General features: G+C 39.8%; 3 protein-coding genes across 17 annotated transcripts; all 3 read right to left on the reverse strand.

The window, feature by feature from the left end:
• On the reverse strand, positions 1-9,055 carry LOC111284927 (putative magnesium transporter NIPA9). Of its 15 annotated transcripts, none has more exons than XR_016343178.1 (10): positions 6,164-7,470; positions 5,850-6,015; positions 5,416-5,514; positions 5,084-5,213; positions 4,647-4,735; positions 1,731-1,787; positions 1,545-1,603; positions 1,286-1,405; positions 811-959; positions 1-429 (listed from the first exon to the last, which is right to left on the reverse strand). XR_016343178.1 is itself a non-coding variant. In XM_089763017.1 (6 exons), the coding sequence occupies exons 3-6, from the start codon at positions 1,601-1,603 to the stop codon at positions 210-212; spliced, it is 528 nt and encodes a 175-aa protein (XP_089619143.1). In that variant the 5' UTR covers positions 1,731-1,787; positions 4,647-4,729; the 3' UTR covers positions 1-209. The 15 variants fall into 15 exon arrangements, 3 of the variants coding, with proteins under 3 accessions (XP_089619143.1, XP_089619144.1, XP_089619145.1); XR_016343172.1 differs by adding an exon at positions 670-768 and having other exon boundaries at positions 290-429; positions 878-959; positions 5,884-9,055; XR_016343180.1 differs by adding an exon at positions 670-768 and having other exon boundaries at positions 290-429; positions 878-959; positions 5,850-9,055.
• A 149-nt stretch (positions 9,056-9,204) lies between these two features.
• On the reverse strand, positions 9,205-9,801 carry LOC111284929 (uncharacterized). The gene has a single exon (XM_089763020.1). It carries the CDS (start codon positions 9,799-9,801, stop codon positions 9,436-9,438), a length of 366 nt encoding a protein of 121 aa, XP_089619146.1. The 3' UTR covers positions 9,205-9,435.
• An 843-nt stretch (positions 9,802-10,644) lies between these two features.
• LOC111284900 (eukaryotic initiation factor 4A-9-like) lies at positions 10,645-14,326 on the reverse strand. The gene is made up of 4 exons (XM_089763021.1): positions 14,262-14,326; positions 13,969-14,075; positions 13,219-13,649; positions 10,645-12,947 (listed from the first exon to the last, which is right to left on the reverse strand). Exons 1-4 carry the CDS (start codon positions 14,324-14,326, stop codon positions 12,465-12,467), a joined length of 1,086 nt encoding a protein of 361 aa, XP_089619147.1. The 3' UTR covers positions 10,645-12,464.
• Positions 14,327-19,166: the final 4,840 nt, after the last annotated feature.

Genomic DNA, 19,166 nt, shown 5'->3' on the forward strand with positions numbered 1-19,166 from the left:
TAGATTTAACTTGCATACTGTATTAAGGGCATTTTAGAATAGTTTTGGTTAACAAATTTCACAATTTATGATGTCAAACAGCTCAGCGAAGGACTGAACTTAAAAACTCTCATCCCCCCCCCCCTACATCCTAAGCGCATCAAGACCTAAAATTTGATCATAGATTAACTGTGACATAGTCATATGCAGTGATCTTTTGTTGTCTTCATTTATGCCTTCTCCTTACTTGGTAACGGAATTAGATGATGCAATGTCGCTGCCTGGATAACAGCACATGGACTAGAATCCTTGACTCGATGAGAGCCTGAACGCCTAGGATTGAAATTCCGGTCCATTCCACCGGGTACCAAATTCCACAATGGCCATGGAAGATGCCGCATCAGTCTTGTCGAACTCACAAGCAAAATCACGCCCGTCATGATAAATAACCTGTAATGGGAAAATTCAGGTAAACTACAATTCATGGCAAAAATGTTGAATTTGAGCTACAAAAATATGAAATCACAAATGATTGCACTTAAAAAAATGGGTATACGTAAATGATCAAATGATTTTGAAATAAAAACTATTTACACCTATCAATCAAAAGCAAAAACAAGTGGCACAGTCTCATCCAATTTTTTTTTCTCTTTTAATTTAAAAAACATGTGGTAGACAAGATTGTTTAACTGGATCATCTCTACCGGATAAGCTTTTCCATGCATATACTGGCCACATGGAAGATGTTGAGAAGCCACACATTGCAAAATTTTGGAATAAGATGTTATTCTGGTACAATATGAGTGTAAAATTAGGTTCTGCACTATATACCATCCAAGCAGAAGTGAAAGACAAGCAACTGGTGCTGAAGGCAACCGTTCACCCAATGCAAGCATACCAGCTAGTACACCAGTCACAATTGATGCCACAGCAGCACACGTGGAGATCACAATTGCTCTACCATGCTTTAGGCCACGAGTCTGCTCAAAAGGTGTAAAAAGATAATGCTATAATTATTCAAGAGGCTCAAGTATGCAGCAATAGTTTGTTCAACTATATAAAAAGTAAGACAATAGTGGACCCTGTTAAACATAAATTTCCTGACAATGAACCTTGGTTTCCACTAAATCTGAACATAATTGGACCACGGTAAACATGAATTCCTGAATCACACACATGGACATGAACTTATTATGCAGGATATGCAGGACAAATGTTTTGTTGGGCCGAAAAAGGCTAAACAGCTTAAGGCAAGGATATCAACATGGTCAGATCTCATCATAAAGCACTTAGGTGGCTCAAATACCCGGTAGTAAAATCCAGTACCACTACAACAAATGCTGATTGAGACACACAGAGGATCAACATTTTGGAGAAGCCCTGCTCCACGAAGACAAATCCCATCTTTGAAATCACTGAGGCCATTCTGCAAACAGATGAAACTCCATTTAAGGTGAACATCTAGAACCATAATCACACATCGGTTTTGAAGCAGCCACACACTAATGCTTTGTTAATTTTGTATTAAAAGGGTAAAATCTCCATTAGGAGGTGAAAAAGGGTACCCAAATAAAATTCCTGATTCCAAGCCATATATAATTTCTTCAACGACTTCATATTCCATCTGCATGAGAAAAGTTGTTAACAAGTGCACTACATTGAAGGGTGAAAAGAAACAAAACGTTACATAAGCGATCACCACTACAGAGTGAAAGCAACAAAAATCTTTAAAATTGAGAGAGCACGTTTACCAGTTCTTGTTCTCTCTGTTGACATTTGCATATGCGCAGTCACCCATTTAGGAGTACCTGTATAATCATATATAGATTATCAAAGCATTATCATAGAATGGATTACCACAATATAACCAAGGGAACAATGATTCTACTCCATTATCATAAAATGGATTACCACAATATAACCACAAGATGTTTGGAACAGGCCTTTAGTTTTTTTAAATGATTCACCTCCACTAAACTTTAAATTTTCTAACATTTTAAATCCAATAAAATATACCTTGACAGGAATTGATAATTCATAAAATATTTTGAGTTCTATAGGAGCAAAAGAAAATAGATTCAGTATTGAATTTACAATATATATATATAGTCATCAATAATAGCCATCATCATGCCAATCTAATCTTGCACCTCAGAGGAGGGGGACACCAGCAAAAAATTAATCACAATTGAGACAATATGTTTAAACCACTAAACCAATTTTGTTCTCTGCAGGCTGTGTTTAAGACTTGGTTTTTTTTTTTTTTTTTTTTGGCCAAAAGAGTTTAAGACTTGTTGCAGACAGTCCATTTTGTCTGGAAATTTTTCCGGAATTGAAACAACCTTCAACCGTACTTGAGAAATTTTTAGATTTAATTCCAAATCAATTCATATTAAAATGATGTTGAGAGATTTTTAGGATTTAATTCTAGAATCAATTCACGTTAAAATAAAATCAAATAAAATCATAGATTTAAGGAGGATTCATGGAGCATGAATTTCTATATAAATCAGTAATCAAAGCAATGGGAAAAGGAGAAGGTGGTATGGCAATGGGATCTTCAAGACTGTTTCTCTTGTTTTATTTGGTTCTCCCATTCCTTGCTACTCTCACCCTTACAGCCGATCAATACTTTCAGGATCGTTGTATAAGCGCAGCAGGTAACTATACCACAAACAGCACTTACCAGGCCAACCTCAACAACCTCTTCTTTCAACTCACATCTCTGACAGAATTCAACTATGGGTTCTATAATCTGTCTGCTGGTGAATACACCACCAAAGTTAATGCAATCGCACTTTGCAGGGGGGACATAAACCAAGCTGATTGCAATGGTTGCCTCAATGATACCATATCTGAACTCAGGCAGCGATGTCCCTTTTACAAGGAGGTGGTTGGATGGTCTGAATTTTGTATGCTGCGCTACGCAAACTGAGACATCCTTGGAGAAATGGAAGACTCTGCTGGCGCTTGTCTACTCAACACACAGGACGTAGCGAATGCTGATCAGTTCCATCAGGCATTGGGTAACCTGTTGAATAATCTGAGCAGTCGAGCTGCAGCTGGGGGTCCTCTTCGCAAGTATGCAGCAGATAACTTATGGGTGGGCGCCTTTCAAACAGTATATGCTCTAGAACAGTGCACTCCTGATTTGTCCGAGCAAGAATGTCGTGATTGTCTAACCGTGGCTAAAGCAAGGGATTGGAGGTTGCTGCTTTGGGAAGATGGGATGCAGGGTTGTTAGACCAAGCTGTTTCTTGAGGAGAATCTGGAAACTTTTCTGGGTTTATGATGAATTTTCTGGTTGAAGTTTGATGTTTTTGCTTGAACCTGGCGACTCGCGTAAAGATCCGCACTTCAAGCCTGACCCGATGGCAGGTTTTCCTTTTTTCTTTCATCCTAGTTTCTGTTTTGATTTTATTTTACTTTACTTTTTCTATTTTATTTTATTTTTAGATTTTTTATTTTTACTTATTATTTTCATCTTAACTATTATTTTACTCATTATTTTAAATTACAAATTTTATTAGTTATTTTTTAAATACCTTTATGAATTTTATTTTATTAATTTATTTAAAAATAATAAAAAAATATTTCTAAAATAAATTCATGAATCTTACTAAACTATTGAATGATTTTTCATGAATTTAAATTTTTTATGAATTTTACCAACTTATTGAAGAATCTTATAAATCAATTTTATAAAAAATATTACCAATAAAATATTTTGTTTTAATCTTATCAAACTATTAGAGGATTTGCTTATTAAATTAAGTCATACCAAATTATTGAAAGATTTAATACATTTTCTAAAAATAAATTTACAAGAAAATCTCACCAAACTATTAGGAGATCTACATCAAAGTAAATCCTACCAAACTATTGGAGGACTTTACTAATTATTTTCTTGGGTAAAATACATTAATAAATTTGACAACGGTGCGTGGGACACTAATTTCCATGAATACACCTTAGGGGAGAAAATTATCTTAAATTGCTACCAAACTATTAGAGTAATTTTAGGATTAATTTTCTAACATTAAATATTTTGATAAATTATAACATATTTAAGACTTGGATAATTTGAAATCAAACTGATATTATCCTTTAGATGGACACGGTAGAGGTGCAATAACCTTCCTCACACGTAACCGCACTCTCGAACCTAAAATCTAGTTTCGTGGATCAAAATATACTATTTAAAGATACCTAAGTCAATCTTGGGACTCTTTTTTAAATGAAACAGATTCGATGAGATGGCTAGTCATACTTAAACAAAAAAAATTGGTGGCGACTCTTAAAAATCATGTCTAACAGTAGGTCTACGGATCTATATATTATGACACTTGTTTTAGTTGACTTGCTTTTTTATAAGATTAACGATATAGAATTTATGGATAGGACAAGTCCTTCAGATAACTTCTAGAAGTTTCCTGTTAAGTAACACCATTTGGCATAATGCATCAAAGGTTTGTATCTCTTAAAGTGATGACATGCTCCATTGAACTTAAGAATTTGTAATAAGTTTCAAGTTTGCAAGGCAAGAATTTTATCATAAAATAGACTTAGCCTCTCACAGAACCCTACAATATATTTATGATAATAAAAACATATAATATTAATAAAAACAATACTATTGGATAAGAGTACAGGGAAAAGGTACCCACAAACATGATCACGACAACGAATGCCAACCATGGTAACTGTAAAATGGATACTGAAGAAGCCTCTTGCTCTTCTCCACCAGCACCAACTCCTGAATGTGCAAAAAAGAAAAAAAAAAGGAATATTATTATTTTATTTAGGTCATTAGTATTCTATTCGACTATCATATCGCAAAACAAGATGATTGTGATCATTGCAGAAACTATATGCATAAACATTAGGAGAGGCTGCATTTTACAGACTTAAAACCCTTAAATCATTGACAAAATACAATTTGAAGATGCCAATGAGGAAGGTTTTAAATAAATTAACTTATTCTTTTAAATTAAATTGAGAACTATCATGGCAAAATTCTGACTGCAATCTCTTTGTAATGGTATTATATGATTGATTCCACAGGGACTAATCAAATACGAGAACCATGAAAAACTTGCATTACCTATGGTGCCAATGCCAGCTAAAGTAATCCCCATCCAGTCGATAACATTCATGACTTCTTGTAGATAGAAGTGTGAAAAGATAGAAAGAATGGCAAGCCCACAGCCAGAAACTGGTTGAATGACGGATACCTGAGCAATATTTTTGTCATCACCAAGATAAAGAATACACAAAATTTACAATATAAATCATCAGAAATAATCTTCTATCAGTGTGCAGCCAAACATTGGCCATTATGTAGTTAAAGTAGTAATCTTTCATATCAATAAAGTTATAAAGGAACATCAATTTCGGTTCTCTGCAGAAACAAAGAAATCATTAACATTAACTTACAGGAGCCAGAGATAACGCTCTCAACATCAACAAGGCACCGCATATATCCATCAGAAATCCTATCACCCATGATTTATTAACAGCATATGCTCTTATCACCTACACAAAAACACGTAAAGTCATTCAACACTCGAAACCAAATCCAATTCATTATTCTTCTATAAAAATAACATCTTGAACAATTTCTATTAACGATTAAAAATAAGGACCCCATTCCAAACCTGATCTCAAGCTGCAATTGCTAAGACTGAACAATAACCAAAAGCAAACAAAAAATAATTAACTTTTCATGACCAATATCTCAATAGTTCCACAAATTGAAAAATTCCACACCAAATCCAATTCTACAGTGGCTTTAAAAAGTTTCATAACCATAAGAATGATGCAATAACATAAAAAAGAGAGATACCCAGAAACAGAAAACAAAAACCTACAAAAGAAAATGGTCAAAGAAAACCAGTGAATTGCCTTGAGCTTGAGGGAGAGAGGAGGGAGAATAACAGTGCCCTTCTTTTGTAGAACTTTGCCAATGTTATTGCCCGCCGTGGCAGCCAATGTTAAACAGATCGATTCCCACATTTCTTCTTCTTTGCTATCCCTCTGAAATCAATCATCAAACAAAAAAAACTAATTGAAAATTTAAAATCTCTCTCTTTTTTCTCTCTCTTTCCTGTGGGTTTTTTTTTTTTTTTTTTTATAACCTAAAGGCAGGAATTTATTTGTCAGCCAGTGGCTTTGTTGTCGCTACCTTACGTTAACCGGCTCTTTTAATCATTCGGATTTCAGGGTTGGCATTTGGCGAAGGCTGTCGTTTGCTAGTTCCATGGCATGTTCTCGCGTGCGATTTGATGGAATGGATGATTGGAAGGAATAGAAACGTGTCTGGCAACAATACCTTTTCCTATTTACTCGAATTCTATAAAAATGGTTAGATTCTTTTATTATTAATCGGCAAAAAGGAAGAGAGGAGAGGAGAAGGGGTACAGCGAGGTGCAACAACAGAATAGTAGTGTCTCTGTTGATTGATGAAGGTTAAGGCAAATTTTCTGGTATAATTATAAGAATCTCCCCTTCAGTTTTGTTCTTGGTAAGTGTACAGTCAACATCAAAATTTGAGTCGTTCATACCCAAACAAAATATCTACTAATAATTCATTAAATGTTAATTACAGCTACGTTTGATAAAAAAAAAAATTGTCTATCAGGAAAATTTGATTTATGCTGATTTGATATAAAAGGTTTACATGAGAGTAATATTTTTCCCCTTGTCGGTTAGGATTGGCCGAGGCCAAAAATTGCCAATTTCTCTATTGACCCTCACCTTAATTTTAGTGTTAGTATTTGAGAAATGGAAGAAAAGCATTTGCTGGCCTAACTGCCTGGCAGCCATAGGTCGGAAGAATTGCCATCCCTGCCACAGCCAGAGGCATGGAGACTGAACAGAGTAATTGCCTCCCCAACTGCGACGAGGAATGGGGGGCGATCACTCTCAAATTGCAAATGGTACCCCCCACCTGCCTTTTTATCTTTTCGGCTGAGCTTCTGTAAATTGAAGGCCCCTTGTTAGTGGAGATCTTGTGAAGCTCGACCAAGGGATTTACTCCTGCTTCGCTAACACAAGACGAGTGCAAACTACTAGGCCATGTCTCTTTAGTCTTTTAGTAAAATTTTTTACTGCTGCTATATATAGATAGTTGATTGGAATGTGGCACAGTTTCTCAAGTTACAATACTCTGCCTACATTTGGTTAGAGAATGACTCGTATCATTCGAACAGGTTAGCATGAAAAACAGATTAGATGTCAGACCGAAAGAGAATGATTCAAACCCTAGCGCATTCGATAATGCCAATTGCTAATGCTTTAATGCACTCATGATGAATAATGACAATCTGCATGATTCACGCCAATGGCTAATGTCTATATTGTAAAGAGGATTATGAGAGAGAAAAAAAGGGATGATCTTGATTGACTGAAGCAATTATGCTTCACAACTGTGAAAGTAACTAACACAGGAATCACTAATCAGTTTTTTTTTGTTTCTTTATTTTAAAAGAAAAGGAAACTGCCATCCCACACCATGATAATTGGAAACACAAATTCAAAGATATGCCACAAGGATCTATTGAGAAACCCGAACTCCTGAGAGGATGTAATGCCTGAGTCATGATCTGACAACTTAAGAACACCCCAGAGTGATAAGATCAAGATATGTACCAAAAGATGACATTTGTGATGGCTTTACTTCGAGTAAAAACTAATAAAGTATTGCAGAAGAGCTGACTTTGTAGTGAAATGACTTCACCATAACTACAGCAAGCAAATTAATGAAAATGACATCCCAGTATGTCACTCCTTCCATTGAGATTTTCATTTCAATGGCATTCCAAACTCCCCTGAAAGGTAGCTCATATCCAATTTCGCTATAATGTGCTGTTAATGGCTTCAGAATGAATAAGCTAAAATGAAGTGATATAGCAAATGGAGGAACGTAGAGAAAGAAGAAGATAAATACAAGTTTAAAAAGAGATGTAAGGCATCAGAAAACAAGCACTGCCATATTTCCTTTTTCTTCCTCAAATATGTCTTCAAATTATATGCTAACGTTCTAATTCTGTAAATCCGGATACCTAGTTTACAAAGCAATATAAACAAAGACATCTTGGTAAGGTAAAATCAACCACTTATTAGTCCTATAAGGAACAAATGCTGGTTGTGAGTATCAGCTAGAGATGGCCTAAAGTTAGGGTCATTGTTAATCAACTGAAGAAGGCTTTAAAACATTAAAGTCCAAGGCAAACAAGGAACCATGATACATGACATATATAATGCAATCTTACTTTATGCAACTTGTTTCTCAAATCATGAACCAGAAGAAATTAAATATGTACTAAAGGGCTTTCTGAAACAAGAGAACATTAAACTGTAAAAATAAGTTAATACTATGAGGTTTGAAGTACATAAGTTGGCATAGAATCTATCACAAGATAGAACTCAAAAGTGGTCCTCAACTACCATGGTAGAAAAATTTATGAAACACTGCTGAGATGGATGGCATATCCCTATGCACTACTTAAGCGTGAGAAGGAAATTTCACAAGGAAAATTGCGTGGATATTACGACTGAGACCGACAAAAGGGCAAAGATAAGCAGGTTAATCCCCTAAATGTTATCTTCCAAATTAATAAATAATTGCAGGAAAAGACACTAACTAGGAAATAAATAATGCAATTGCAAGGCACCTGATCAGCATTTCCTAGCTACAAAGATTGCACGTCAGTTACACCCAGGAAAAAGTGATTAAGTTATAAACGCTGCACCCTTTAGAGGATCAATACACCTTTATTGCTTAGTAGCAAAGGTCTAAAAGTCAATCCATAAAGAAAATGTAACCAGAAACCATATAGTCCATGCATAGATATGCTGCAACTCATAATTTCATAATACCAGAAAAGACCTATGAGTTCAAAATGATCAAATATGGTTCTGACAGTAGGTTTATTCTCTAGAACAATCAAGCATCAAATGCATACCCTTAACACAATAAGATGACAAAAGTTCCTTCAACAAGAGCTGCGTATTTGCGGAAGAAGGCTATCCTCAAAGCTACCAAAAAAAAGAAAAACTCCTTTTCCTAGGGAATAAAGACAGTTATTATTGTCAATTACCGAATTGAACCCATTCATTTTCGTTAACAAACTGGTGAAATAATCAACGATTTATAGAATAAGACTGTGAGAAAGCCCAGGAAATCAGGTGGTCAACGCCTCTTGATCATAAGACCACCAAAAATTTGAAAGGATTTAACACTTAAATATACACCCAGAAAACTTGTTCTAGGTAATAGAACAGCAGTAACCGAATTTACAATCAAGCTAGTCCACATGTGGCCAACCACATCAACAATTTTATCAAAAATTTTCTCTTTAACACATAAATTTAAACTTTTTTCACACATACCTTGAATTCAAGCAAGAAAAACATAAAGAGGAGCAACAAGAAACAAGGGCCCAACTGCCATAATCACCACCACCCATAGACAACTTGTGTGTACTTATCTTTGAGCCACCTGAAGCTCCTCCTCAAGGACCCTTTGACCTTACCTTCTACACTATACATCTTGTAGCTAGCAACCCTTTTCTTCCTCTGGAACTCAGGGTCAGAAAAGCTCCATGACTTTGAAGAAGATGAGCCAGAAGTACTCTTCCCTTTCTTCAACTTGCAGTCCCTGTTGTTTTCTGTGTTATAGTTGTTAGCCATCTGGGACTGTGCATAGGAAGCACTATAGCACCTGAGATCATAAGAAGCTGAAGGCCTAGGTGGTCCATGGTAGGCTGCCAGCTGCATCATCCCATTAGCATATGACCTTGATCTGTTGTAATCTTCCATTGAATTTTTGGCAGACTCAAGAGAGATTCCTGAAGGGGGTGGTGGCCTGTAGGAGGGTTTGTATTGAGTTTCTTTTGATCTTGACGAGTCAGGGAAGAAAAAATGAATAATAGAAACTGTGGGGTCCTACAAGAATATAAAAGCTATGGAGGCGATAAAAATACTTAGATTTTGAATTAATTTAAGTTGGTTTTTTTAATTTTTAAACATTGTTTGCATTTGCTATTTTTTTCCCATTTTCCTCTGTTGTGACTGTCTTTGGACATTGGAATTGATTCTAGATTGCTTGTTTAACGGGGTCCAAATGTCTACGGGCAATTATTTATGTTCCCCTTGTACAATTGTAATGCCTTCAATCTTATATCAAAAAAATATATAGATAAAAAATGATATATATATAAAGATTTAATTTTAAATTTATGAGATATTTTTTGTAAGATAAAATCATGAAATTTTCGGATCAAAACGGATAATACCTCGTAGGTTAAATGTGAATTTCTATAATTGGTATCAAAACAGTCATCAGTTCATAATTATGAGAGTCACTAAATGCTACACGATGAAATCGTGAGAGTCACTAAGTGTTACACAATGATTTGGTGTGATCTTGATCTTGTGAATGGACTCGACTTGATAGAAACGTTAAGTATTAAAGATGAAGAGATTATAACGCTTTCAATCCCACATAAAAAAAATATATGAATAAAAAAAAATATATATATAAAAATTTAATCTCAAATGAGACGTACATTTACATTGACCTGTCTATAAAGTTGACTTTTTTGAATGCTCAATGAGGTTACCATTGTCTTGCTCTCGTTTAAAACTTAAAATAAATAAAGCTCTTTGATCATCAATGATGAATGATCTTGCCCTGGGTTTTAGGAGTCCAGTATTTTTTGCAGTTCTGTTTCGGGAGAGATGAAAAATCAGATTTTTAACAGTTAAAAAGTCTAATGCTCTCTGTCTACAGTTCTTTAACTTGCTACTTGTAATAACCCTGCATAACGTGAGTTATCCAAACAGGGAGTGAAACTGAAAGTGTTGTTAGTACATATATTTGCTGCACTTAATTCAGTAACTGTTGTTAAACTGTGCCTTCATTCAAGTATTCAGCTCTTTTTGCGTTTGTCTGTTCCATCAAAAACTAAGATCAACTGGTCAAAGACCACAAATAACATAAATCACTTCTAACGACCCGAAACCAAAGGCCAACCTGTTTTCATTTTAAGTCGCTTGGTTCACAAACCAAAACCAGCTCGCCAATCTATCACTTCGGCTTTGAAAAGAATTTCTTCCAACTCGTACCCTTTGAAGCAGTCCAAAAACCCAACTAAATACACATCTTTTCTTACTGGTTGAAAGCTTGACATGAGAAGTCTACGCGTTACTCGTATGCATTCGGGCCCAATATGCTTTCTTAAATCATTTTGGAATTCCATTCTGATATTAAACGAACCCAATGGTTAAGCAAAGGAATGACGAGCACTAATTGTAAGGTCAACACCATTTTGGTTTTTGGGAGGGGCATTCAAGTTAGGAGAAAGATGAAGCTGACATCTTTTTCATATGGGTTGGGAAAATTCTTATCCGCATTTTACCCTATGGACAGTGGCTTTAATACGTTGATAGCGATGATGAGCAGAATGACGGAACCAGGCTCCGCAAAAAGTTATCAACTTATCGTCATTGTAGGGCTAGAGGCTTTTGCTACTGCTGGCACGTAGCAAGTGATGGAAGCAAAGTCAATAGGCCATACAGCCTGGCTTTTACTAAAAGTTCTAAATGCATGACCAAATAGTATCTAATTGCCTCGAAAAGAGAAGATAGATCACATTATCTTCCCTTAGCTGTGAAGCACTTGTGCAAAGAGAATGAGCAGATGATATAGAACATGTTCATGGCCAAGCATGTCTCACAAAAAATTTGAATCCAACAAATGATTTAAACTAGGGGAGCCAGACAGCCCAAAACCTACTCGGACTTTGTCATTAGTAATTGCTACAGCAGAGATCAGGACAATTTCCATATCTGAAAGAATTCTAAATAAAACGAGCACAGCCTAGATGAATAGAAGACTCTGCAGCTACTAACAGGTTAAATTCATCTCCTGTCTTTCTTGATCAGATCAAAACTCTCCATCAATCATGCTAATTTGATAGCTAGACAGAGGGGGCAAAAATAACTTACAAAAATTTCAACAAAACGGCAAGTCCAATGATCTAAAATAATTACTTTCCCACTCTACATAACATCCTCTCAAATAGAGAAACTAGAGGAGAAAAATTAAGAACATAAATAAAACAACATGATTTAGAATAAAAATGGAACAGTTGTACATACTTGTCTTAGACACACACCAAATCAAAATTTGAACATCAAATTTCTAAATGGTAATGGGAACCCATCTGAATGTGCAGGAACAAAAATCCCTACCAGCTGTAAGGGCACCAGACCTCTAAAACTTATCATTTCCAGGGAGCCATTTATCTAGCCAACCCGAAGCAGTGTCAACTAAGATCAGCAACATTTGATGGCAGCTCCTCAACCACAACATTATAAAACTTCTGTATGTCATATAGCAACCTCTCATCATCCTTGGTCACTAAGTTGATGGCAACACCTTTTCTCCCGAATCTTCCACTACGACCAATTCGATGAAGCTAGTTCTCTGGTTGTGTTGGGAGATCATAATTAATCACAAGAGAGACTTGCTGAACATCAATACCACGAGCCAAGAGATCAGTGGTGATAAGCACACGAGAGCATCCAGATCGGAATTCCCGCATGATGATGTCCCTTGTATTTTGGTCCATATCTCCATGGGTGGCAGACACTGTATGGTCCCTACTCCGCATCTTGTCTGTAAGCCAATCTACATTACGCCTAGTGTTCACAAAAATGACACTTTGAGTAATTGCCAAGGTCTCATAGAGATCACAAAGCGTCTCCAGCTTCCATTCCTCCTTTTCAACATTGACATAAAATTGCTTGATACCCTCAAGGGTAAGCTCATCACGTTTCACCAGAATCCTGACAGGTTTGTTCATGAACTTCCTTGTGATCTCAAGGGCTTCAGGAGGCATTGTAGCAGAGAAAACCCCTACTTGAATTTTCGGTGGTAGTAACTGGAAAATATCATAGATCTGGAACATACGAACAACAGAAGTCAACAAAATAACAAACCAAATAACAGAGAATCACAGCAAAAGCTTAAAAAATACCAATCAAGAAATTTCCACAATTCCAAAACCGATATTTTGTCTAGTAGAATGATAATAGGTAAAACATTTTTCTTAAGCATATACATGTAATAACCTGCTTAAATGTTCCCAATAATTAGCATTACAACCAAAGCCATCATCTTCTAGGCAAAGCACCAAACAAATACATAGAGCTTATAAGTGAAAAAAGGACCTGATCCTTAAATCCTCGTGACAGCATCTCATCTGCTTCATCCAACAAAAACATCTTTATGTCATCAGGACGGAGAGATTGCCTCCTCAACATGTCAAACACACGGCCAGGTGTACCAACGACCACATGAACCCCACTCGATAGAATCCGTTGACCTTCACGGACACTGGTCCCACCTACACAAGCATGAACCTTAACACCAAGGTAATCACCTAATGCCCGCATGACCTTCTCAATTTGTTGCGCTAATTCTCGAGTTGGTGCAAGGACCAATGCTTGGCACTGAACTAAACTGTAGTCAAGCTGCTGTAGAATTCCAGAGCAAAAAGTTGCTGTTTTTCCTGTTCCAGACTGTGCTTGTTGAATTACATCAAGTCCCTTGCAGAATGGTACAATCCCCCTTTGCTGAATTGCAGATGGCTTCTCAAAACCTTCACAGAAAATTTTGACATCGCAATCAGCTTTCACACTAGCCATGTAAAGGAGAAACTTCTTGAACAATAAAAAGAAATGAAGCAGTTGCTAGAACTTGAAAGTCCACATTTTCACCATGGCAAATCACAGGATCTTAATTGAACATACAACATAAGCTAAAAACCTACATCGGAAACAAGGTAATTGAATTTGAATCACCCATAAGGCCCAATAAGTTTTACCAATGCTACCGCACACAACAAAACATCAGAGTATCACACTCCACCTCCTTCAAAGTTTTTGACTAACAAAGTAGTAGCAATGGATCCAACTTACCATAAGCATAAATGCCCCTAAGAAGATTCTCTTGCAATCCCATAGCATCAAAAGTGTCGTAAACCTCATCATATGAGGTAAAGAAATCTTGCCCATCAACTTCAAATCTGTTCATATCAATTTACCAAACAAAGCCTTAGTTTTCTTTCATTAAATTCTAAAGCTTAGCAAAATATAAACGCACCAGCTAAATAATCAAAGGAACCATGAAGTGACATAACAAACTTCGAGTTACCACTAATGAATCTGAAAGCTTAAATGCCTAAAAATATACAAGGAGATAGAAAACTTACTCATTCATTTTAGCATCATACTGGCGAGCATCAAATTGAGATCCCTCTGGTGTTGCAGCAGCCATGACTGCATAGAGCAACCCATATTTAAATATCTCATACTAATTTAGTGTGGCAGTCTTGCCAGCAAGATCCAAGTGTCATAAGTCGAGACTTAAGCTTCGAACCCGCGCGACTCTGAGACCCGGGTATCCACTCATCCGGATGCCAGATCAGCCTATCTGCCACGGTTCACACCCTTGTGAGGTATTGTCTGCTCTGGCCCCTCTGGCCTCACTGTTTTGTCCTACAAAAGGCGCCTCACAAGGCGGAGGTGGTGTGAACCCTTTTATACCCCAGTGACCCTCCTATTATGTTCAATGTGAGATTCAAGACTCCTCCTTAGGTCTGTGACATTCTCCCGCACGCCTTCGTCATGGAGGCTGGCCACCCTACCTACCTCCCTCGAGACGCTCGATGTGGATCGAATGGTTTAGGGCTGACTCTGATACTACTTGTCACGGGTCGCGACTTAAGCTCCGAACTCGTGTGGTTCCGGGACCCGAGCATTCACCCTTCCGGTATCCTGAATCAACTTAACCGCCACGGTTCACACCCTTGTAAGGTATTATCCGCTCTGGCCCCCCTGATCTCACGATTTTATCCTACAAAAGGTGTTTCACAAGGCAGAGGTGGTGTGAACCCTTATATACCCCAGTGACCTTTTTATTATGTTCGATGTGGGATTCAGGACTCCTCCTTAGGTCCGTGACATTCTTCCGCACCCAACCTTGTGACGTCCTCGTCACGGAGGTTGACCACCCTGCCTACCTCCCTCGAGGTGCTTACCGTGAATCGAACGATATAGGGCTAGCTCTGATATCATTTATCACGGGTCGAGACTTAAGCTCTGAACCCGAGCAGCTCCGAGACCCGGGCATCCACTCATCCGGTGTCTCGGATCAGCCTAACTGCCACGGTTCACACCTTTATGAGGTATTGTCCGCTCTAGCCCCCCTGGCCTCACGGTTTTGTCCTACAAAAGGAGCCTCAGAAGGCAGAAGTGGTGTGAATCTTTTTATACCTCAGTGACCCTCCTATTATGTTCGATGTGAGATTCAAGACTCTTCTTTAGGTCCGTGACATTCTCCCCCACCCAACCTTGTGACACCCTCATTACGGAGGCCTCGTCACAGAGGCCTGTCATCCTGTCTACCTCCTTCGAGGTGCTTGGCGTGGATCGAATGGTTTAGGGCTGGTCCTGATACCACTTGTCAAGGTCGAGACTCAAGTTCCGAATCCGCGCGACTCCGAGACCCAAGCATTCATCCTTCCGACGTCCCAAATTAGCCTTACCGCCACGGTTCACACCTTTGTAAGGTATTATCCGCTCTGACCCCCTGGCCTCATGATTTTGTGCTACAAAAGGTGCCTTACAAGGCAGAGGTAGTGTGAACCCGTATATACCTCAGTGACCCTCCTATTATGTTTGATGTGAGATTCATGACTCTTCTTTAAGTTCGTGACAATCTCTCGTACCCAACCTCGTTCTGCCCTAGTCACAGATGTCACGCCCTGGGCGGCCGCGCCAAGCACATCAGGCAGACCAGCAGGCGAGCCAGAGGCTGAGGCTCGTAGACCAGGCGTGCTGGCGGGTATCAGTGCGCAAAGCCTAGCAAACGAGCTCCAAACACCCGTCCGACTTGCAGGCCAGCCCATGAGACCAAGGCCTGTCATACAAGCTGCCCGTACCACATCCAGAAGGGCCCAAGGTGCTGGATAACCAAGGAAAGCTTCTGGAACCAAACAGGATCAGCATCAGCATCCTGGCAGATTTGGTTGACCCTGAAAATCAAGAACCAGCATCTTAATTAATTGTAATCCCATGATTATAGCCTTTATTTTAGGGATTTGCCATTAAGTTGTAGCTGGAGCCTCAACTATAAATAGAGGGCTGCTCCACCCTCATTTGTACACCATCAAACACTTCTGTTTCAGTGAATACAAGAGCATTTCCAGAATTCTATTTTTCTATCATGTTTCTCTTTAACTTGCGTAATCAGCCCTTCTCATTGTTCTAGTGCCCGCACACTTGTGTTTTAGGCTGACTTACGCATAAAGGAGGAGATTCCAAGCCTAAGGTCGCACGGATTCTGAGTCTAAGGTCGGAGCCCGTGACAGTTGGTATCAGAGCGAGTTCGATTCTGTGTGTTTGTGTTATGCAGGTTAGATCGTGATTGAGGAGATGGCATCCCAAAGCGACATTGCTAGCCAACAACCAGAGGCCTAGAAGCATGGGCAAGGAAGAGGCAAGAAAGCTGGTTCTAGAGATATCTGGTCTACCATAGACGGTAGGTTGGCCAAGGTGGAGGTGACCATAGGCGACATGGGAGAGAAGCTGGAAGAAGTAGAGACTCACATTACATCGCTAGACTCTATGGGGGAGGAGATCTAAAGTGAGCTAGCAGCTGTTCTTAACAATGGCCTGGATGCGGTCACCCGAAAGAATGAATCCTTGGAGGCGAAAGTTTTGACTTTGCGAGATGGCATGGAGGCCATGCGCCATGGCATGGAGGCCATGCATCAGCGGATAGAGGAGCTTATCAGTGAGCTCGTTACTTGCAAGACTGCCATTAGGAATGGCATGTTTGCTGGAGTGTCCAGATCCAGATTGGATGTCCCCAAGCCTAAGGAGTTCAAGGGGACTAGAGCGGCCAAGGAAGTAGACAACTACCTTTGGGGTATGGAGTAGTACTTCCAGGCCATGGGCATGCAAGACGAGGTGATAAAGGTAAGCATTGCTGCTATGTATCTCACTGATGTAGCCTTATTATGGTGGAGGCGCAGGTGTGATGATGTCAGGCGTGGGAACGCCAAGATTGGAACCTGGACAGAGTTTCAAAAGGAGTTCAGAGAATAATTTTACCCGGAGTATGCCGATGATGAGGCACGAGCAAAGTTGCGCAGGTTGAGCCAGCAAGGGAACATAAGAGAGTATGTTTAAAAATTCTCTGAACTGATGCTACAGATCTCGGATCTAGGCGAGAAGGACGCATTCTTTGCTTTCATGGATGGGCTGAAGCCGTGGGTGAAGCATGAGCTGCAAAAGAGGGGAGTTCATGACTTGGCTAAAGCCATGACCACTGTCGAGGCATTGATAGAGTTCAAGCCTCTGAACAAGTTCGAGTCTACCAAGCCCAAGGGTAAGGGCAGGGACGATAGGGACCGAAAAAAACAGTCCAATGGGAAGGACCGTGACCGAGAGTCCAAGGATGGAGATCGAGACCGTTCAACCAAGGATGGCGAGAGGAAGCCATCAGCAGGCAAGTGGAAAGCAAAGGGGGACCGAGAGCCACTAGCATGTTACCTATGTGGAGGGAGCCACATAGCACGCAATTGCCCACAAAAGGGCAAGCTGGCTGCTGTAGACAGGGAGTCTGACGAGGAGCCAGAGTCAGGGGCAACAAAGCTTGGGTCGTTGGTGCTCAATGCTGTCCAGAGTAAGGGGAGCCGCAAGCCAAAGGGCTTGATGTTTACGGATCTGATGGTTGCGGGTCAGAAGGTGAGCGCACTGATGGACACAGGTGCCTCATATCTTTTTATTTCAGGTGATGAAGCCCGAAAGCTCAGACTAAAGGTGCAGAAAGGGACTGGTACCATTAAGACGGTGAACTCCAAGGAAGTTCTAGCCATTGGAGTAGCACGGGGAGTGAAGTTGCAACTTGGAGACTGGAAAGGCAAGGAGACCATTGAGGTAATACCCCTTGACGACTATAAGTTTGTGATTGGGTTGGATTTCCTTGTTCGGATTAATGCACTCCTTGTGCCTTTTGTCGATTGTGTTTGCATCTTGGATGCACGGTGCCAATGCCTAGTACCATTGAGGAGAGGGTCTGGAGTTGGGTCACGGGTGGTGTCAGCCATCCAATTTGCCAAGGCGGTAAGCAGACAAGAAGACACCTTCTTGGCAGCCCTGAAATATGATGAGCCAAGGGAGAAGGAGACCGAGTCACCCTTGGAGGTGCTAAAGGTGCTGAAGACCTTTAGTGATGTGATGCCCGTAAAGCTGCCTAGCAAGCTACCACCTAAGAGAGAGGTAGACCACAAGATCGAGCTGGTGTCCGAGGCCAAGCCACCAGCCAGAGCCCCTTACCGAATGTCTCCACCAGAGTTGAAGGAGTTGAGGAAGCAGCTCAAGGAGTTAGTTGATGCTGGCTTCATCAAGCCATCGAAAGTACCCTATGGTGCATCGGTTCTATTTCAGCATAAACATCTTACGGAATTGGATTTCCAGATGGAGTACAAGCCAGGACGGGCGAACCTAGTGGCAGACGCCCTGAGCAAGAAGGCTAACCTTGCTGGCATTAGCCAACCAGAGGGGTCACTGGTGCCGCACATCAAGGAGGGACTTGCGCATGATCCTACAGCCAAGGCTTTGATGGAGTACGCCCAGCAAGGTAAAACTAGGCGATTTTGGTTGCAGGATGGCTTGCTGTACACCAGGGGCAGTAGACTGTTTGTGCCGCAGCACGGGAAGCTCTGCAAGGAAGTTTTACAAGAGTGTCATGATTCAAGGTGGGCTGGACACCCAGGAGTGAGTCACACCTTAGCGCTGATCGAGGACTGGTACTACTGGCCGCACATGAGGGACGATGTGGAGGTCTATGTGAAGACTTGTCTTGTGTGCCAACAAGACAAGGTGGAGCTCAAGAAACCAGGGGGTCTCTTGGAGCCATTGCCAGTGCCAGAGCAACCATGGGAGAGTGTTTCTCTGAACTTTATAGTCGGTCTACCCAAGGCAGACGGGTTTGGAAACATCATGGTAGTAGTGGACAGGTTTTCCAAGTATGGAATCTTCATTCCAACAACCAAAGAGTGCCCAACCGAGGAGGCAGCTCGATTGTTCCTGAAGAACATGGTGAAGTA

Source organism: Durio zibethinus, chromosome 6 (assembly GCF_047325235.1).
Source record: "Durio zibethinus cultivar Kanyao isolate XHJ-2024 chromosome 6, ASM4732523v1, whole genome shotgun sequence".
In the NCBI taxonomy this organism is placed as follows: domain Eukaryota; kingdom Viridiplantae; phylum Streptophyta; class Magnoliopsida; order Malvales; family Malvaceae; genus Durio; species Durio zibethinus.